Source organism: Fukomys damarensis, unplaced genomic scaffold (genome assembly GCF_012274545.1).
Source record: "Fukomys damarensis isolate Sample0158 unplaced genomic scaffold, DMR_v1.0_HiC HiC_scaffold_25, whole genome shotgun sequence".
NCBI lineage: Eukaryota > Metazoa > Chordata > Mammalia > Rodentia > Bathyergidae > Fukomys > Fukomys damarensis.
Genome location: NW_022900937.1, coordinates 28,652,843 through 28,674,360, shown reverse-complemented (window position 1 = coordinate 28,674,360; position 21,518 = coordinate 28,652,843). Strand labels below are relative to the sequence as shown.

The window sequence follows — 21,518 nt, the reverse complement described above, 5'->3', positions numbered from 1 at the left end:
CTTTTTTTTTTTTTTTTTTTTTGAGACGGTCTTGTTAGGTAGTCCAGAATGGACTTGAACTCACTCTGTAATCTAGGCTGGGCTTGAACTCACAGTGACCCTCCTGCCTCAGCCTCCCAAGAGGTGAGATGCCAGGTGTATTCCACCACATCTGGCAATGATTAACTTCCTTAATAGCTAAATACTAACACAGAGTACTTTTTCTGACAGGCATTTAGCATTCCGGTCATCCAGATAGTGTATGAAACTCTGAAAGACCAACAGGAAGGCAAAAAAGGAAAAACAACAATTAAAACTGGTGCTTCAGGTAACTTTTATAAATTGATGTTTGCTTGTTTTTGTATAAATCAGTTGTACTCATTCCTAGCATTTAGAAACGTGGAGTTTGAGTAGATGTTTTTCTTGTCAGTATCTCAGGGTGGTATGGAATTGGTACCCTGGAGCCAGGGTTGCTAAATGTTGAGACCCTAAACCAAGAAGAGTGCTCCCCGGAAATAGGAAGTCTCTTTAGTTTCCTTAGGAAACACTGGCACTTCAGAAATGGTACTTACTTTAGGATTTTCCTTAACCTTGATGCTTTGCATCTAATATAAATTGGTACACCATACAGCACAAACACTAAGAAAGGATTTTACAAATAACTGATAGAGTCATGATAGGAAGTACTGTATTGCCTTATATACAAGAAAGACTGACTTAGGGTTGGTGATTTAGTTCAGTGATTCTGCCGCCCGCCTCAAAAAAGACTGACTTTTTCCTCATAAGGTAACAAAGAAGTACCTGCAAGGTTAAAACGTACATGGTGAATTGTAGAGTAAGTTTATTCTCTATCCTATCTACAAAGAAATCCTTTTATTAAGTCTCTGATCCTGTCTCTACAGTCTTCAGTTTCTTCATTTTTAAACTTGCTTTTGTTAAATAATTTCTAGATTCCATCCTTTGTCTTAATCTGTGGTTTTGCCATATTTTAACAGTGTTCCCTATAAAGTTACTTTCGTTTTATGATGGGAACAGGACTGTGACAGAATAGCAAGCGTGAAGTGGACTTTATCTACACTCCTTGTCACTTGTTTCAAAGTAATGTTACATCGTTCATAGAATGAACTTACTCGTGGATGAGTTGTGACGTACTGGAAGAGCTATTCAGACTTTTGGACTCTTCTAAAACAGTTTCAGAGTATGTGACTGTCATCAGTTGTGAGAGCTGGCGATGAAGGCGACACTTTTAAAGGGATGGTGATAGTTCTGAAAATCATGCTCTCCAAGGAATAAGTAGAGAAAGATGGAAAAGAAGTGCAAAAGGCGATAGCAAAATTGTTGAATTGCTGGAGAGAAAGTAATTGTTCTAGAAAGTCGGATAGAGAACCAGTGAGAAATGATGTAGATAGCGACTTCTGTTTAATGTCCGCCTTCCTCAGAGCTAGACCTGGCCAGCAACGGCGGGGAGATGCTCAGGAGAGTTACTTCTCCCTCGATCAGCGTGTCTGAGCTGATGGTGGATATTTCCTGAGCAGGGATGAGCTAGAGGCGGTTTCTGTCTTGGATGAAAAGTTGGGCTCGAGGACGTGTAGGGTTTTCATAGGCAGCTGCAGTTCCCTGATTATCTACACCACTAAGATGCTTCAGAAAGCAGAATGCCAATCCCAGGAAGAAAGGAGAAAGAAATGAGTGACTTCTGAGTAATACACTGAATTAAGGGGAAGGAGCTGCTCATCTTTTAATCCAGATAGAGGTCATGGAGGCTTTGAGGTACTGGTCAGCTTTTCCCTCATGGTTAAAGTCCACTTACGTGGTGACCTAAAGGTCGTGTTGGCGACGGGAGAGCAGGGTGTGACTGTCGTCCGGTGCCGAGTGCACTGGAGTGAGTGCCGAGAAGGTCCAGTTCCAGATGCGCCAGTGGTCGTGGTCCTGACGTGTTCGAGTCTCACTTTTCCATTTTTGCTTTTAGTCTAAACGGCACCCATCTTACATGTATATTCTGTGTAATTGTGAAACCATATTGAATCTAGAAAAATTAATATCATATAAAATATCAAATGTTGGCTTTCAATTTTATAAAGAATTTTCAGCTTCATATGTTTCTGGGTAACTTTTCTTATTTTAATTTGCTTAGTGCTCAACAAGTGGCAGATGAACCCATATGACAGAGGCTCTGCTTTTGGTAAGTAGATTGGCTTCCCCAGCTCATTTGGAATTCAGAAACTTCTTTTAAAAAAATGCAAGAATGTGAAGAAAATGATGAAAAAGTATAGTAAATGATTTAATTTGCCAGGTGCTAGAATACAGTCACTGTATCATTCAACAGCATAGCTATGCGGGAGAATACACGGGGTGTGGGCTCAGTGCTTATGAGTAGTTGATTGATACGCAGGAAAAGTTGCATTCATTTCAGTGGGGGAAAGAAGATTTGTTTAGTAAAGGGTGTGTACTCTGATGAGCCATCTGGAGCAATATAAAATGGATTTAGCTTCTGTTTAGAAATAAATTCCATGCACATTAAGATTTAAAATGTAGCTGGGAGTGGTGGTGCACACCTGTAATCCCAGCACCCGCACTGGGAGGCCGAGGCAGGAGGATCGCTGTGAGTTTGAGACCAGCCTGGGCTACATGATGAGTTCCAGGTCAGTCTCAACTGCATAGTGAGATCCTGTTTCAAAAAAAAAAAAAAGATTTAAAATGTATGTGTATATGTGTGCACGTACATATAAAAAATGTAAATGCAGAAAATCACATGTACAGTTTACGAGTCCCTAAAATGGGCAAAGGCTGTCACAGGCTGCTCACAGATGAGCCGATCCGCATGGTCACACAGCAGAGGACGGTAGAGAAGCGGGGTGCAGGTCTGTGAGACGGTGCTCTGTGCCCGTCTCATTGGCACGAAGTCAGTGTGACCAACGCAGATATCACTGCCTTTCTGGAAAGCAGCCTGGCCTCACTGCCCAGTGGAATGTCCTGCAAGGCCTTGCCCGTGGGGCTGAGAGGACACACACAGAGCTGCTTGCCTACCGCTGCCCGTACCAGGAAACCTGCTGGTCACATCAGTGCTGCAGCTCAGGGAGTGGCCGCCCAGTCACGGCGCTGCAGGGAGCGCTGTGAACCGTCACGGCGCGAGTCGGTACAGAACTGCGGAGTGATGAGTCGCTGCTGGGGTTGAGTAAGGAAAGTACAGAGACGCACTGAGCGGGCAGAGGAATCAGGCAGCGGCGGCAGACACTGTAAGGGCTCACGAGGGCGATTGGCCTTTGGGAGCGTACCACGGTCCTCCGGGAATCAGCCAGTCCCAGCCCCCACGGCCACTCGTGACACCTCACGTACAAGTTCGTTTCTGAGTTTAAATACAAAAACTTCCAGGATTTGTTGATGCTAAAGAACTGTAAGTTCAAATTTTGTATAACTCACTACCCCATGAGTATTTATGCTTAGCGTCGTTCAGTCTTTGAAAAGTGAAATGACATGTGTGATGAGGTAGTTTTAAAAGTTAGTTCTGTATCAGGTGACAATTATAGTTCATTTCTAGTATAGATAAAAATGAAATCTTTGCTTAAGGCCAACAAGCACTTAATATGTGAGCGATTGACTATGATGCATATATAGAACCTTTGCTTTTTTTTCTGAGACAGGGTCTCACTATGTAGTTGAGACTGACCTGACCTGGAATTCACTGTGTGGCCCAGGCTGTCTCGAACTCACAGCGATCCTCCTGCCTCAGCCTCCTGAGTGCCGGGATTACAGGGGTACACCACCATGCCCTGCTCATAGAACCTTTGCTTTTAAAGCTCTACTAAGCACCTGTTTGTTTATAAGCTCTTTCCTACTTTTCTATTAGATTACTGGATTAGAGAACAAGCCAGGAAGTTCCAGCTACTGCTAGTGTAGTGGTCACTCCAGTTATAAACTAAGTGTGGGATCAGTAGGTGCCATGTGATCCCTGACTACCAGTTTCTTTAAAGGCTTCTAGAGAATTGGTCCAGTGCATTTGTCTCAGTGATGCAGTCAGATTGGACTGGTGTTGGGTTCTTTTTGAGATTTGTCACTATCAAACCTTGTCCTCTAATAGATGACAGTACAGAAACTAGCTGTCATGGAGCCGAGGACATCCGGGGGCTCTAAGAGCTGTTTACCTTTGGGGACATACCACTGTCACCCAGGAATTGGCCAGTCTCAGTCTCTGGAATAGTGAACAGATTCTCTTATTCAAGAGGCTGATACTGTTGTTGTGTGTTTTGTGGAAGTGGGGATTGAACCCAGCCCCGTGCATGCCAGGCGAGTGCCCCAGTGACTGAGAGAATGAGGCTGATTTCCGATGGTTTGTGGGGCCTGCGCTGATGCGTCTTGTGTGTTCTTTCTCATCCAGCGATTGGGTCAGATGGGGTTTGCTGTCAAAGCAGAGAAGTGAAGGAGTGGCACGGATGCCGAGCTACCAAAGGACTGGTGAAAGGTACTGGGACGGCACCGGACTGGTGTGGTTGTGGGCCCTGTAGCCTGCATTCCTCTTCCCTAGATAGCTTCAACTCCAGGATCCGAAAGGTCTCCATGTGTGCACACCGGGTGTGATTCAGAAGCAGTGCGAAAGTTGTTTCGGGTGAAGGAGTCATTGTACAGTGTGTGTGGCTTACATGAATCGGCGCATTTCACCTCTCTAGGGAAACACTACTACGAGGTATCCTGTCATGACCAAGGGCTCTGCAGAGTCGGCTGGTCTACCATGCAGGCCTCCTTAGACCTCGGTGAGTGTTTCTAACATTTGTGGGATCAGTAGGTGCCATGTGATCCCTGACTACCAGTTTCTTTAAAGGCTTCTAGAGAATTGGTCCAGTGCATTTGTCTCAGTGATGCAGTCAGATTGGACTGGTGTTGGGTTCTTTTTGAGATTTGTCACTATCAAACCTTGTCCTCTAATAGATGACAGTACAGAAACTAGCTGTCATGGAGCCGAGGACATCCGGGGGCTCTAAGAGCTGTTTACCTTTGGGGACATACCACTGTCACCCAGGAATTGGCCAGTCTCAGTCTCTGGAATAGTGAACAGATTCTCTTATTCAAGAGGCTGATACTGTTGTTGTGTGTTTTGTGGAAGTGGGGATTGAACCCAGCCCCGTGCATGCCAGGCGGGTGCCCCAGTGACTGAGAGAATGAGGCTGATCTCCGACGGTTTGTGGGGCCTGCGCTGATGCGTCTTGTGTGTTCTTTCTCATCCAGCGATTGGGTCAGATGGGGTTTGCTGTCAAAGCAGAGAAGTGAAGGAGTGGCACGGATGCCGAGCTACCAAAGGACTGGTGAAAGGTACTGGGACGGCACCGGACCGGTGTGGCTGTGGGCCCTGTAGCCTGCATGCCTCTTCCCTAGATAGTTCAACTCCAGGATCCGAAAGGCCTCCGTGTGTGCACACCGGGTGTGATTCAGAAGCAGTGCGAAAGTTGTTTCGGGTGAAGGAGTCATTGTACAGTGTGTGTGGCTTACATGAATCGGCGCGTTTCACCTCTCTAGGGAAACACTACTACGAGGTATCCTGTCATGACCAAGGGCTCTGCAGAGTCGGCTGGTCCACCGTGCAGGCCTCCTTAGACCTCGGTGAGTGTTTCTAACATGACTGGATTGATTAGTTTATGTTTATGGATTGTTAGCATTTTCCTATTTTGGGAAACAAAATGATAGAATTAACCATTTATTACAGGTTTGCATTCTAGGGATGTGCAGATAATATTTATCTGTACCTCACTGTGTTCTGGGAAACATTTGAAGGAACTCACTAAAAAAATACATAAAGCTGTATGAAACTAGGAGGTATAAGATTAAGAATACGAGGGGAGGGCTGGGGATTTAGCTCAGTGGCTCCACCGCCTGCCTTGCAAGGGCAGGGACCTGAGTTCTCTATATTTTCCACAGAAAATCCGGTACCAAAAAAAAAAAGAATATGAGGGGAGTCAGGTACATTAGCTTTCCTGTCACTGGGGTGCAATACCTGATACCCACAGCTTAAGGAAGGAGAGCTTTAATTTGGTTCACAGTTTGGGGGGGTTCCGTCCATGGTCAGCTGGCTCCAAGGCAGAAACATCATGGAGGAAGGGGTGAAGGAGGAAGGCTGCTCACCCTGTGGCAGCCAGGAAGCCAGGAGAGGAGCACTGGAAGGAGCTGTTACCTATACCCTGCAAAGGCCCCCAGTGACGTACCTCCTCCAGCCAGGCCCCACCTCCCACAGCTCAGCCAGCCACGAATTCATCCACAGAGAAATCTGATGAGCACACGCCCTGTGATGCATCTGAACCCAGGAGGCTTTTGCAGGACACTAGATCTAAATCCTAACACAGGGTGAAGTTAACGTACACGAGCATGTACCACACAGTACCGCATAGGTGCTTTAGTCATTGTAAATTCGGTTCTGATTTTCTTAGTGGTGAAAGCGGGTAGTACCGCAGTATAGCTTATATTGAGTATCGCATTGCTTCCATAGGCTAAAATTACTTCAGTTATGCACAGACTCAGAAACTTCAGGGGAAATTTTCCTGGTTTTTTTGACAGGGAGCTATAAAATTACTTCTTTCACCAGGCTTTTAATTTTCCATTTCCTCTTACCAGATAACTAAACTGCTTTATCCTTGTAGGTACTGACAAGTTTGGATTCGGCTTTGGTGGAACGGGAAAGAAATCCCACAATAAACAGTTTGACAATTATGGAGAGGTAAGCGCTAATGTTTCTGTCTTAATCAGAATTGGTGCTTTTTCTTACATATTGACCACTTAATGATGTAGAGATGTTTCTCACAGGCAAGTGGATTTTCTCTATATTTTCCAAAGAAAATCCAGATTTGGACTCCAGTGAAGAAATAGTATAAAAACCAGATAAATATGTCATAGTTGTAATTCTTCTTTTGTGCTATTTATTAGGTCCTCCAAAATATATGGCATTGTCTTTCTCCCTGTTCTGACTGTGGCGTTGGCTCATAGAAGAGCTCCTCTCGTTCTTTGGTTTTGATCACGATGACTGTGAACCCAGTCCTCTGAGTCCGCAGCCACAGTACTGAGCTAAATGCGTGACTCTGAAGAGTCTCCTGGGTGTGACCCGCCCCGACGGGCGCTTTAACACCTGTTACCATCTGGAGAAGTTCCTTTGAAACACTGGCATGCGGTTTCGATGCGGCCTTATTTAAACTTCTAATTTCATGGAAGATTTTGCTTTCTTTCCACATTTCTAGGAATTCACTATGCATGATACTATTGGATGTTACCTGGATATTGATAAAGGGCATGTAAAGTTTTCCAAAAATGGTAAGCTTGCTGTAGGTCTTATAGCAGAAAGATGTATTCGTCATTTGTGATTTGTTCTTCATCCCCTCATCCTCCTCTTCGGCCCTCTGTCCCTCCCACACTGCCTTTGGTTTGCACAGGTATTTACAAAGTGCTTGCTCTTCCAGGTGGGTCAGTGCCGATGCCTGCAGGAAGTGGGTGGGTAGAGAGCAGGGATGATATTCTGGTGGGGAGCCAGAGGCAGAAACACCATCTTAGCTGCTAGGAAGTGTCCGAAGGAGCACGTAAAGCAGGGGCAGGGGTCAGTAGCAGTAGCAGCCCTGGACACTGAATTCTGCGCTGGGCTTGGAGCAGACGCTGACGGGCGGCACTGCAGCAGGAACGGAGTCGGTTCGGTGGTCTGGGTTTTGTGGGAGAACGTGCAGGGCACCGTGACTGTAAGAGGCCTGAGGTGCCGCGTAGCAGTGCAGGGGTCCGCGTGTCCGAAGCCCACGGAGCTCGGAGCAGGTGGTAGCGTTAGCTTGGTGACAGTGGGGTTTGTTTTCAGTGGGGTTGGGCAGCGGAGTGGCATGCTCTGAGTGTAGCTTCACAGTGCCCTCCGGCTGCCGTGTTGCAGATGGCCTGGGAGGGCCTTGGCTGAGATGCCAGGGAACCTGCAGGGAAAGGGCGGCAGTGGAGCAGGAGGAGGGGGCACGGCAGCGCGGGCAGAGAGAGCGTCTCCAGCAGGAAGGAGAAGTTAGGTGGTGTCCCTGGAAAGATGAGGATGAGCAGGAACTGCTAACATAGCAAGGGGAGAGCATCTGAGCAGGAGGATGGGCGAGGGGAGCTGCCTGAGAGTCCGTTCAGCAGATGGCTGTAGTGGCAGTGGCAGGGGGATCAGGGAATTCTGCTATGGAAAGGAGAGGCAGAACAGAAGCAAAGTGGAGGCCAGTGGGTTTGCCTGTTCTGCTGTGGAAGGGCTCGTGGCGCTGAGCTGCATAATTGTGTGTATTGGCAGAGTGGGCCGGTGTTGGGGAAAGTGCAGAAGTGCAGCGGTCGGCTTCGGGCAGCACAGTTTAGTTCAATTTCCAGAGGGACGCGTGAGCGTGGGAAGTTGGCAGACGTGATGGATGTGAGTGCGTGGCAGCCCTTTCCTGACTGTTTCAGTTTCTCTCTAGGAAAAGACCTTGGTCTGGCCTTTGAAGTCCCCCCACACATGAAAAACCAGGCCCTCTTTCCTGCCTGTGTCTTGAAGGTAATTCCGAATCTAGTTAGAGTTCTTCTGGGATCCTAAGCTGTTTGGTTGTCATTTTGTTGTACTGGGCAGTTCACTATTAGATAAAGAATTTTATTTTCCTTCTTTGTTCAATGCTAGAATGCTGAGCTGAAATTTAACTTTGGCGAAGAAGACTTTAAGTTTCCACCAAAAGATGGATTTGTTGCTCTCTGCAAGGCGCCGGAGAGCTACGTGGTCAAGTCGCAGCACACAGGTATCCCTGGGAGGGCGCGGAGAACACAGGACAGGGCTTCTCCCAGAGACCGCGTCTTCCTCCTCGCTGTTCACTCGTACTGCTCTGCCTAACGCAGCAGCCCTGGGCCCAGTTTACAAGCTCTCTTGGTTTCGGGTGGGCAGCAAGGGTGTCTTGGTCACCTGGCGAGCATCTGGACCATGACGGCTGGGTAAACACCCTTCTTCCGATGTGTACACAGAAGGCCTGAGGAATGGGGCTGGAGGGCCTCGCCCAAGGTCATTGCGGGAGCGGGGAGCCTGAGATCTCCGCAGCCGGCTCAGGAGCAGGCAGTCGAGCCGCTGCGTTGCCCAGTCTGTCGAGCTATTTAAACAAGTGTATTTCCTATCTAGTTTATCACAAAACACATGGGTCCTTTTTACCAACACGTTGATCACTTGCCATTATTCCACATAGATTTAATTTAAAGGAATTTAATTTCCTCTTAGGAATTTTAACTTTATTTTGTTTTATCACCTCTTTGCTTTTGGACAATTGGAATTTAACATTTTGATCTTCAGCACCTTTGTGTTCACACTGTAAACATGGCCCAGGGTTTGTAGGTGTGATTGAATGCATTCTGGTCTTTTTACTTCCCCTAGGCAACGCACAGGTGACTCAAACGAAGTTTCTCCCCAATGCTCCGAAGGCTCTCATCGTCGAACCCTCCCGGGAGCTCGCTGAGCAAACTTTGAATAACGTGAAGCAGTTTAAGAAGTACATTGATAACCCTAAGTTAAGGTAACCCTTCCATCGCGCTCAGATGTCTGTTGGAAGATGAGGTGGCTGTCCAGCGCGTGTGTGATGCATCTGTGGAAGTGTATCGGTCTGCCTAACTGCAGTAGACAGTACCAGTGTCTCTGTGTGCCAGACATGGTGGTGCACACCTACGATCCCAGCACTGGGGAGGCTGAGCCAGCCTGGGCCACACGGGGAGCTCGGAGCCAGCCTCAACACATAGCAAGACCGTGTCTCAAAAAGGTGAAAAAAGGCCCGGAATTTAGCTCAGTGACACTGTGCCTGCCTCGCAGTCACAAAGTTGTGAGTTTGATCCCTCGTACGAAAGAAAAAAGCAAAAAAAAACCCCAAAATAAAACTTTATGTGGTAAGTAATTTTAACAGATTCTACATGAAGAGTCTTGGATAGTCACACAGCGGTGGAGTAAAAACAAGGTTTTAAAGGGAGTATTCCATTCCACGTTACATTCATGTTATCGCTTCATCTGCGAAGGACACACGGCTCTATTTCTGTGAGACACTCACTGGAGAACCCAAGTATTTTCTCCCATTCTGTGACTTACACTTTTACTCTTGATCTTGTCCTTTGATATTCTGATTTCCCAGAAGTCAGGTTTATCAGTTTCTTCTGTTGCTGCGTTTTTGCTGTTGTATCTCAGGTAGGCTTCGCCCAAACCCAGGCCTTAAATCTTCTCCGGTGTTGCCATGTTGTAGGGAGGTAGTTTCTGGGCCTGGTGTGAAGAAGGGCTGGGCTCATCTTCTCCATGTGTCCATTTGCCTCAGCATCATGTGTTGAAATGAGAGAGATTCAAACGACATAAAATGCTGAGAAAAGCAAGTCCTTTCCTGTCCTCGAGTCCTACTAAGTGTCCCTGGCGACAGCCTTTTAGATGGACTTTTACCTGTGCTTTCAGAGACAGGTTATACAAGTATGGATGTGTGAAAAGTAGATGGAAACCAGGGTTAGAGACCCTTGAATTGCCCTGACTTAGAAGTCTGTGTCGATGAGGACTCATTTTCTCTGTTCTGAGCTTTCACACATTTTTCTCCAGTTCTGTGATGCGCGTGGCTCCTGGGAATGAAGTGCTTTGTTTCCAGTTTAATTTGGATTCTTCCTCAGTGATTTACTCAACCTTAATTTCCACCAAAAAGAAATGGATAACAGTAACCCGGCAGTGTAAAGCAGACTGTCTCGGTCACTCCCACATCGCTGGGGCACAGTACCCAGCACCCACAACTTAAAGGAGGAGAGGTGTGTCTGGCTCATGAGTTCAGTCCATGGCCAGCTGCTCCGTGGCAGAAATGTGATGGTGGAAGGGCCTGGCGGAGGAGAGCACTTGCATCATGGCAGGCAGGAAGCAGCAGGGAGGAGGTGGGACCAGAACCCATCCTCCCGGGTCACACCCCAGGGACCTGCTCCAACTGGGCCGGCTCCTACAGCACACAGCCCTGAGCTCACCCATGTGGATCCACTGATGAGCACAGCTCCCTGTGGACCATCGGCTTCCACACAGGAGACGTCGGGGTACCTCTTAGATCCAAACCAGAACACAGACGTTAATGTTGTCGTTGTCATCTGGTGTTGATTTCAGGGAGCTTCTGATAATTGGAGGCGTTGCAGCACGGGACCAGCTCTCTGTTTTGGAGAATGGGGTAAGTTGTACTTTCAATTCTTAAAAAGAAGCATTAGGGGTTACTGCTGGGCAATGTAGTTCTTTTTTTTCCAGGAATAATCAAGTGGGGATGAAATTAGGACTCCAGGGTGTGGGGGAGGGCCGGCTGTTATTTGTGAGGGCGGCAGAAGCAGGGTGCAGGTCACTGCTACTTTCTTTTGTCTTCGTTTGGAAAGTTGTGTAATAAAAAGTTAAATCACACTTGCTGTCATTTGAATTAGACCCTTTCCCACGTTGGCCGGAGTCCTAGTGCGGCACTGGCCTGCCATGTCCTCTAAGCGTTTGTGATTTCAGTGTCCCAAACTTCGGCTTCCCTGTTTGAAAATGGGAGTCAGGGTAGTAGTATTTGCTGTAGTGGTAACAAAGTAAAACTTAGAAGTGTGTGGCAGACAGTTGTTACTGTTGTTACCCCGGCCAGTGATCACTGACTGTTGATGATAAGCCTGCTTAGCGCACTCACGTCCTCTCTGGATTATCACCCTCTTCCAGAGCAGATGGCTGGGTGAGACGGCCACAGCTCAGCCATGGTGGAATTTGGACTTGAGAATTCCTGAAAATTCATCTGATTTTTTGTTTTGTTACTGTTGTTACCCCGGCCAGTGATCACTGACTGTTGATGATAAGCCTGCTTAGCGCACTCATGTCCTCTCTGGATTATCACCCTCTTCCAGAGCAGATGGCTGGGTGAGACGGCCACACAGCTCAGCCATGGTGGAATTTGGACTTGAGAATTCCTGAAAATTCATCTGATTTTTTGTTGATCTATTAGACTAGGCATAGCAGTTAAGATTGTCCAGACTCGACTGCTAAAACCCTCTTATTGATTCAAACCAAACACAGGTTTAATTATGGCCCAATCTCCAGTCCTTTTAAAAACATTAAGAGTCGGGCATGGTGGTGCACGCCTGTAATCCCAGCACTTGAGAGGCTGAGGCAAAAGGATCACCCTGAGTTCGAGACCAGCCTGGGCTACATAGTGAGTTCCAGGTCAGTCTCAACTATATAGTGAGACCCTGTCTCAAAAAAAAACAAATAAAAAAAATTCAGCGCTGGCTGTAACTGCTGCAGCAGGTGTGCTGTTGTTCGAGGTGTAGCTGGTGGTTGTCATGGCTCTGCGGGCTCCATTGGGCACTTTTGCTGTTTTCAGGTGGATATTGTCGTAGGGACTCCTGGAAGGCTGGATGACTTGGTGTCAACTGGAAAGCTGAACCTGTCTCAAGTTCGGTTCCTGGTCCTGGATGAAGCTGTACGTTGAAATACAGTCATGCTTTGAGAAAAATTTGCTTGTGTTTTTTTTGAAAGGATGTAAAATGAAGAAAACCGTGAGTGAGTTGATAGCGTTGATACCAGCTCGGTTATAATCACTGCCTCTGCCAGTGCAGGTGTGGGCAGCCCTTTTAGGCCGTGCACCCCTCTTCTGCGATGCACCCAAGCCTGGGTGGAAGGTGTTAAGAGAGTCACACCTGTCCTGGACATGGGCACCTTCTCCTCATTTCCCTGCCTTTCCCAGCAGCTGTTCCCCTGGCATTCATGCTGTGTGGGGACTGTGAGTAATAAGAATAGTGGAGTCACCGACAGCACAGGCCCTACGCAGACACCAGTGTTTGAAAGGGACGTGAGCCTGCCCAGTGCCCTGTGGGTGTGGCATTGGAGTAAAACTGTTCCTTAAGTACTTCCGGTCATTGTTAACTTCCTGGTTCAGTTAACTCTCTTGCCCAGTGCCCTGTGGGTGTGGCATTGGAGTAAAACTGTTCCTTAAGTACTTCCGGTCATTGTCAGTCCAAGGCTGATGATCTGTTATATGGACACTTCCTGGTTCAGTTAACTCTATTACTAGATCTGTAGATTGGTTTTTACTCACAACAGCTACCTTTTTACATAAATCACTTTTACACGCTGCAAATTATTTCTTCGTGTCAGGAGTTGCAGAATGCAGACCGTCTGTCTCATAGGATGTAAGTGTGTGTGAGGCTTTTGTGATTGGCTTCCAAATTATGTTCAAGATAGGTTGAACTAGTTTCTTAGCACTGAAACTTTTTAATTTTCACATTAATCCTACTCTTAAGGCATTTATTAGAAGCTATTAACTTTTTGTTTGGTACTGGGGATTGAATTCAGGACCTTGCACTTGTGAGGCAGGTGCAGCACCACTGAGCTAAATCCCTGGCCCCTCTATGAACTCTTACCTTAGTCCTAAAATACTAGAGTATGGTTATGGAATGTTTGCTTTTGCGGGGGTGGGGGTGGTACTGGGGATTGAACTCAGGTCCTTGTGCTTGCGAGGCAGATGGCAGGCGGCAGAACCACTGAGCTAAATCCCCAGCCATGGTTTTGGAATGGAATATAGCTTTTTGTATTTTAATCTCTAAGGGCTCAAAAGTTGAATTTGTACCTTGTCTGTAAATACTCAATAAAAATAATCCTTTTGAAATACGAGAATTTGGGTGGATATGGATTTCTTACGTTACATGTAAATTGATCTAGAAAAGATAGGTTTTAAAGTAATACTGACTAAAAACATTTCTCTTTGCTTCTCCTGCAGGATGGTCTTCTTTCTCAAGGTTATTCTGACTTTATAAATCGGATGCACAGCCAGATTCCTCAAATTACCTCTGATGGAAAAAGACTCCAGGTACTGATGGCTAACAGCTTGCAAGACACTGTTTTATAAAACATGTTGATAATACGTACAAAGATAGCACTCTTAAAAGTTGCTTTTAGAAATAAAAGAAATTGTTTTTTTGTTTGTTTTGTTTTGTTTTTTTCAAGAACCAAGACACATCTTGTAAAGGTATAAGAGCGCAGTGATAAATGTAACTGTAGTGTTTGCTTTAAATGTACCAATAAACTTAATGGGAGGATAAAAATATGACTTCCAGATAAAATAAGGAATTTCTTATGCTTTATTTTTTTTTACTTTTTATCTTTCTATAATCAAGTTTTTATAAAGAGTTTAAAACTTGTTTTTATTAAATTTTTCTCATGTTAAGTTTCTCTCATGATTTATGGTAGATTTGTTTTATTTTTATAATTACATATACAAGGTTTATTTACTTGGGCTTTTTTATTGTCTTGCATCTAATTGTTTTATAATAAATGACTTATTCATATATTCTTGATTTTTAAAATTCATTTCTCAGATGAAATATGTCTTTGAATTTTTTTCCAAGAAGGATGTGTAGGTTGGTTTACATCAATTTATGTCTTTACAAATAAAGTTAATAGGAACTACAAAAAAAAGAAGAAGAAGAAGAAGAAATCACTTAGGCATTAGGTCTGTGTAAAAGCTGTTATTCTAACAACAGTTAGGGTTATATTCCAGATTGTTAGTACTGCTTCCTGTTTGAATGAAAAATAACTTCAAACATTGGAAAACAATTATCTCTTTTTTTTTTTTGGGTACCAGTGATCGAACTCGTCCCTTGCCCTTGGGAGGCAGGTGGCGGAAGCACTGAGCCAAATCCCCGGCCCTAAAAACAATCACCGCTTTAGTAAGCATGTCTTCAAATACCGCTCTCGCTTTTTGCCTTCCTCTTCTGTAGGAAGCGTTGGAGAGAAGGGTGAATAGTGACTTGGGACCTTTGGGTTCCTAAAGCCTTCTCAGCTGGTGTACACGTGGGAAGGGAGGGCCGGCATCTGTGTGGATGGACTGAGCCTCAGCTCGGCTGCTGTGTCTGAGCCCACACCAGTGTCCGTGTGCTGTCGTGGTTACATCATAAACGTCTGTTTACACTTGTGTTTCCTGCTCTTAGGTGATCGTTTGCTCTGCTACCTTGCATTCCTTTGATGTGAAGAAGCTGTCTGAGAAGATAATGCATTTTCCCACATGGGTGGATTTAAAGGGAGAAGATTCTGTTCCAGACACTGTGCACCATGTGGTTGTCCCTGTGAACCCCAAAACTGACAGACTCTGGGAACGGCTGGGGAAGAACCACATCCGGGTGAGCCCTGTCCCGTGGTCCGGGTTGAAGGGAGCAGCTTGGCGCAGGCTGGCCTGGGCCTGGGGCCTCAGTGTCAGGCACTGGGGGAGGAAGTGGGGGTGTGACTGCAGACGCCTGGGCTTTCAAAGGGCACTCAGTAAATTAGAGACGCCACATTTTATTTTTTGCTCTATGAAATATTGTCATCAGCTTCCCTGGCATAATTCTTACAAATGAACAAGATTATTTGTATCTACTTTCAGATCAGTGATTTCCATTTTTGGTGGTATTTTAGTAGGACCCTTGATGTGTCTTGTTCTACAAATCCATTTCATGTGGCCACCTGTCATGTATCCACTGTGACTCTGTTTATTTTATAGAATAAGGAAAAAGTTACTGTAAATATACATCATTCTGAGGGCTGGAGATTTAGCTCAGTGGTGCCACCACCTGCCTGTCAAGTGCAAGGTCCCAAGTTTGATCCCTGGTACCAAAAAAAAAAAAAAGACCACATCATTCTGGGAACCACATTTACATTTTTAATGTTACCTTTAAATTAATTCTTTAAATTAATTTAGATATATAGTTAGTAAAGGGTTTTTTTTCTGAATCTGAAGAATGGTTTGCCTACAGAATATAAAGATGTATAAAATGCAGTCTAAAGACAAATATCGTTCTTCCTTTAAAAGGAGCCCCTCTTCTGAGTCCTCCTTTCATACTCCCTCCCTGTTTTCTTTCCTGCTTTCCTGCGATAGACGGATGATGTTCATGCAAAAGACAACACGAGACCTGGGGCCAACAGCGCAGGTGAGCTGCAAGCATGGAGAGAGATGGGGTTTTGGAACTGCACGTGGCTGCATCAAGTTTATGCCCCGTGGGTTCTCATCAAGGATGCAAGGGGACCTGCCAAACTAGAATAGGAAGTTTGAAAAGAAAGCAACACAGCTGGGCATGGTGGCACATGCTTGTAATCGTAGCACTCAGGAGGCTGAGGCAGGAGGATCGCTGTTGAAGGCCAGCCTGGGCTACACGGTGAGACCCTGTCTCAAAAAAGCAAACAAAAGCAACACAAAGGAATGGAGGAGACCCTGGTAGCGCTCAGTTTGGGGAACCTCGATTACTAAACCTGGGTGTCGGTCTCCTGCCTTGGATTAGAGTGTGCTCACGGCATGGGACCCCAGCACGTGTCTCTGGAGGTTGCAAAAGAAGGGTCCTGTTTTAGGCCCGCTAACAATACCTTTAATTACAACCGCAGAAGAGTACTGCAGCGATCTGGTTTTGTTTATTTATTGATGGGTTTTTTTAGTGATAAAATACACATATAAGCTTCACTGTTTTAATGGATTTTGTGTATAAGTAAATTTATATCGCACCGCCATCTCCTCTGCCCAGCCCCAGAACTGTCTCTTGTTCCTAAACTGAAGCTGCATCCATTGGGTGTTTATCATATCAGTTCCTGAAAACTCCTAACATTAAGTCTCAGCTCAATGATGCGCCTGTGTACAGAGCTGAGGCAGCTTGTTTCTTTTTCTTTTTTTCCTCAGTTTAATGGTACATTTTAGGTATAAAGTACAGTTACACATCATTGGGATCTTGTACCTTTACATGACAGGTCTTGGTTCTCATTTTTTCCTTGTCCCTGCCCTCCCTTCACCCCCTCCTCTCTTCCCTATTTACAAAGACTTTATTTCCATTTTTTCATTTTCTCATGTTTTTCTTTTCCCCTACCCTTCCCACTTCCGCTACACCTTTAGCCCCTTTCTTCCTATTTCACATTGTCATTTATACAATTTGGATCTTATTTACACTCTTAGTTTTTCACACCAGAGAAATTATTCAGTATTTACACCTGTGTGTCTTATTTCACTTAAGAGTATGCCTCAATATGCATCCATTTTCCTATAAATAACTCCAGTTTCTCATTCTTTATGGCTGAGTAATACTCCATTTTATAGAAAAACCACATCTTCTTTATCCAGTCTCCAACTGATGGGCAGTTGGGCTGTTTCCAAGTTTTAGCTATTACAAACTGTGCATATATCTCTGTGATATGATTCTTTTAATTTTTTTGGAAAGACACCCAGCAGCGGGATGGCTGGGTCAAATGGAACCTCTCTAATCCTAGTTGCTTGAGGTATCTCCATATTGATTTCCATAGTGGCTGCACCAGTCTGCACTCCCACCAACAATGAAGAAGGGTTCCTTTCTCCCCACAACCCCGCCAACTTTTGTTACTGGTTGATTTCTTGAGAGCACCCATTCTTTGTGGGGTGAGGTGGAATCTCAGTGTTGTTTTTATCTGCATCTCTCAAATGACCAGTGTCGTGGAACATTTTTTCACATATTTACTTGCTGCTTTTACTTCTTTGTCTGAGAAAATGTCTGTTTGTTTCAGATGCCCATTTTTGAATTGGGTCTTTATATTTGAGGGGTGCTGATTTTTTTGAGGTCTTTATATATTCAAGATAAGAGTCCTTTGTCTGAGGAGCAGCTGGTAAAAATTTTTTCCCACATTGTAGGTTGTCTCTTAATTCTGTTGATGGTTTCTTTTGCAGTGCAGAAGCTTTTTAATAAAATGAGATCCCAGTTGTTGATTCTTTGTGCTAGTTCCCATGCTACTGAGGATTTGTTCATAAAGTTTTTCCTACGCCAGTGTCTTCAAGAGTTTTTTTTGTTTTTTGTTTTTGGTACCGGGGATCGAACTCGGGTCCTCTTCAGGAGTTTTGAGGCAGCTTGTTTCATGCAGTGTTTCAAATGCTGACAGAAGTGCAGCGGGTGCAAGGGCACAGTGTGGTTCTTGAGCCCGAAGGCTGTGCGTCTGGCATCAGGCACCGCACTTGACCTCCGGCAAGGTCGGCCCGCATTTGGTTCTGGGTCGAGTTCACGGGCGTGTGTGGGACGCATGTCCCAAGACTGGGTCGTCCAGACTCTGAAGAGTGATCCTTGAACTCAGTTTTATGTGCGACTAAGTTACACGGTGCATGTGCAGCCGCACTTCCGGTTAGGGGTGCATTTCTAACACGGCAGCTTTCACTGCACCCTACGTTTCCCTTGTAGTTTTGTTCCTTGGCTTATGCAGCAATGAGAGAGGCCCAGAGGGAATTTAGAGAGAGGTCGGGCTGTGGAATTATGGCGCTGCCTCTCGTGGAGAAGGAGGCGGAGGTAGCCACGAGGAAGTTACTCATCTGGTTTGATGTTAAGTTTTTTATATGGAGAATGCACTGGATTTCCTGGTGTTTAAACCAAGAAAGTAGATTATTTCTAAGAAGGGTTAAAATAATCAACGTCACAACCGCTCAGGGAAGTGAATGCTGGGAAGATCGTGACTGGCTCTCCCCGGTGTGTGTGTGTGTGTGTTCCCTCGTGAGAGACACGCTTGTGAGTGTTTGTGTAGCCTACAAAGTGGCACAAGAAATGGCAGAAACAAAAATAAGTGGCCGGCTTTACTCACCATTTCTCCCTTCTCGCTACATCTTGTCTAGATCACTTAGAGCAGAGTCTTCTAGGAGAGCTAAGTAAGTCTGTAGCAAGCTCAGGCTGGGAGTCCGTTGATGTTGTCACTGATGTCAGGGGGCTTTTGTTCCAGAGATGTGGTCTGAAGCCGTCAAAGTCCTGAAGGGGGAGTACATCGTCCGGGCCATCAAGGAGCACAAGATGGATCAAGCCATCATCTTCTGCAGAACCAAGATCGACTGCGATAACTTGGAGCAGTACTTCGTGCAGCAGGGAGGAGGTAATGCCCTACTTGGCGTGGCATTCTGCCCGCGCCTGTGATTTGCTGGGCCTCTCCCTGTGAGGGGCCTAGGAAAAGCAGCTCACTTGCACACGGAGACGTCCTCATTGCACAGCCTGCAGCAGCGTGCTGAGGCCTCACGTCATTTGTGAGCAGCAGAAGGTCTTTAATGCTAACGTGCGGGGTGATTCCTAACTTCACGGAACAGGTGTCTTCTAACCAGTAAATGGCAGGGATAGCGAGGGAAAGCCCCTGATCCAACATGGCCGAGAACGGGAGAAAGAAAAATGGGAAAAGGATGGTCAGGAATTACAGAGAAGATCAGTCATGGAAAACTAAGAAATGTGTGGGGAAACACTTTCTGTGGACCAAAGTCGTCAGCGCGTGCTGTACCCCATGACACTTAGCCGTGTGGTGTCTCCAGGGAACATCCCTAAAACCCGAGCGCTGGGAAAGCATGAAAGGAACGGGGTAAAGTTAATCTGCAAAATACCAATCAGACGTAGCTAGCCTGGTTGTATGCATAAGAGATGCAGTAGACGGTAAGACAAAATACTACCCAAAATAGAGACGGTCACTAGTGTAGAAAAATAGTCTGCAATGAAGACGTAATTTTAATTGTGTGCATCTCACAATATTCAGTATGTGAATCAACAGGAAAAATGTCTGATCAGTTCTGGAAACGCAAAATACAGACACAATGTCATGTCACTGTACGTGCTAAACTAAAAATACACCAGCAGAGTTCGTCAAGGATACGGCAACTGGAATATTCCTGCAGCACTGAGCAGAGTACGAAATGGTATAAACATTTTGGTAAAAGGGTCTTAAGGTCTGTTACAAAATTAAACATTGCTGTGTAATGGCCTAGCAGTTCAGCTCTTAAGTGTTTACTGAAGAGAAATGAAAATACGTATTTACCAAAGCTGTGTGCAGGAACAGTCACAGCAGCATTACTTAAATAGCAAAGCATATGTGGGATCCTCGGAGAAGCATGAAGCCGGATGGGAAATGCACGGGTCCTCGGCAGGGGACAGGAGGGACACGGCGGGGCAGACCTGTGGATCTGACTCGGGGCATTCTGCAGTCACATCGATTAGTTCGGGCAGAAGTCTGGTTATTCCATGGTGGAGCGACGGAGGACATGGTTGTCCCCAGGAGGGTGGGAGGAGGGCGCAACGGGAAAGGTCACGGTGCCCTTTGTGGGCCTGGTGGTCTGTGCTGTGAGAGCTCAGCAGCCTGGGCAGGGTGGTGTCAGCTCTCCCAGGAAGAGAGCTGAGCACACTCAACTCGACAGACCAGCTGCACACTCACTGGTCTTTTACCTGCAAGCCAGAAGCTGGAAGGTGATGGAGGGAGGGAGGGAGGGTGACGCCTGTCGTGCTTCGAGGATGGTGAGGCGTCAGTGTGGAGGCCGGGGAGCTTGGCTCCTTCAGTTTTGCTCCACGTCCGGAAACATAACTTTGACAAATAATCTAAACTAAAATCGACACCTGCGCAAGGTAACAGCCGAGGCCCCTTATAGAGGGGAGCCTAACACCCTCTTGGCTGTATTCATGTGTTGACGCCAGACAGAGAGAAAACTCAAAAGGTACACGGAGGACCTGCACAACAGCGTGGAGGTCCGATCTAACGGTCCTGTAAGGATCTTGCTAACCGCTCATCATGGTGAGCAGTTTGGTAACACTTTTCCCAAGCCCTGCGGATGGATGGCTCGGTCGTTATGGTTAGTGATGGTTTCGCAATGTCTTCTGGTCGAGCTCTGAGTGGAGCCGTCATCATAAAGGTGGGAGTTCAGAGTGTAGGAAGAGCTCGGCTGTGTGCCGCTGGTGGTTCTGGTCGGCTCTTTTCACCTCTACATACCTGGTTTTTGTGCTGCTTGTTTTGAGTCAGCCCCTTTAAAAACATTTCATTCCCTTGAGTCCTCGGGCATGCCTCATTGAGCCTCACCTAGCACCGAGAGCGAGCGGTTCCACCGTCCTGCTAGGCCGTTTCCTGTGCTGCTCTGGGTTCCTGAAACGCATGTGGCCCGACCCCATGTGTACCGCGCACTCTGGGCACAGCTGCTTGCAGTGCTTCCCGCCTAAGGCGGGCTGTGCTGCGCCGGCCCCTGAGGTAGCCCCTGAGCATCCTCCCGGGCTGCCGCTTCTAGTCTGCTGCGGCCGGGGCCTGGATCACCCCGAACCACGCAGGCCTGGCGACGGTGCCCTTTCGGAAAGGCGAGGACTTCATGGCGCGCTCCTTCCAAGAGCGGGCGCTTCTGCTCAGTGTTGTGCAGAACAGCGAGCTTCCCTGTGAGTCCCGGCGCTTCCGCTGGCTCTGCTCCATCTGCAGACTGGGAAGGGGCCATTTTCCAGCTCCTCGGAATTCATTTGAATGGCATTGGCCTGTGACAGAGATGGTGTTTCCCACAGTTGATGGCAAGTCGGGATGTAGACTTTCAGAGAACTCTGGCAAATCAGAGCCTGAGTTTTACTGGCTTTCTGATCGTCTAGGGCATTCTGTTTTCCAAGGTCACACTTTCGGTGGGTTTCTTTCTAGGCCCTGATAAGAAAGGACACCAGTTCTCGTGTGTTTGTCTTCATGGCGACAGGAAGCCTCACGAGAGAAAGCAGAACTTGGAAAGATTCAAGGTACTCATGTTCAGTTGTCAGTATTTCTGTCATACCTAAGAGGGGAATTGACTCCAGTCTTACTGGCAGTTAATTTTTTTTTTTTTTTT

General features: G+C 46.3%; 1 protein-coding gene across 2 annotated transcripts in view; it reads left to right on the top strand.

The window, feature by feature from the left end:
* Ddx1 (DEAD-box helicase 1) overlaps positions 1 to 21,518 on the top strand; it is a 30,273-nt gene that overhangs the window by 4,517 nt on the left and 4,238 nt on the right. For both annotated transcript variants that reach the window (XM_010629032.3, XM_010629033.2), the window contains 16 exons: positions 211 to 307; positions 2,114 to 2,161; positions 4,355 to 4,438; positions 4,644 to 4,727; positions 6,603 to 6,679; positions 7,194 to 7,266; positions 8,403 to 8,479; positions 8,600 to 8,714; positions 9,335 to 9,473; positions 11,063 to 11,123; positions 12,291 to 12,389; positions 13,686 to 13,775; positions 14,896 to 15,084; positions 15,819 to 15,870; positions 18,650 to 18,796; positions 21,338 to 21,429. In XM_010629032.3, coding sequence (XP_010627334.1) covers positions 211 to 307; positions 2,114 to 2,161; positions 4,355 to 4,438; positions 4,644 to 4,727; positions 6,603 to 6,679; positions 7,194 to 7,266; positions 8,403 to 8,479; positions 8,600 to 8,714; positions 9,335 to 9,473; positions 11,063 to 11,123; positions 12,291 to 12,389; positions 13,686 to 13,775; positions 14,896 to 15,084; positions 15,819 to 15,870; positions 18,650 to 18,796; positions 21,338 to 21,429 — 1,524 coding nt within the window. The remainder of the gene's footprint in view (positions 1 to 210; positions 308 to 2,113; positions 2,162 to 4,354; positions 4,439 to 4,643; positions 4,728 to 6,602; positions 6,680 to 7,193; positions 7,267 to 8,402; positions 8,480 to 8,599; positions 8,715 to 9,334; positions 9,474 to 11,062; positions 11,124 to 12,290; positions 12,390 to 13,685; positions 13,776 to 14,895; positions 15,085 to 15,818; positions 15,871 to 18,649; positions 18,797 to 21,337; positions 21,430 to 21,518) is intronic.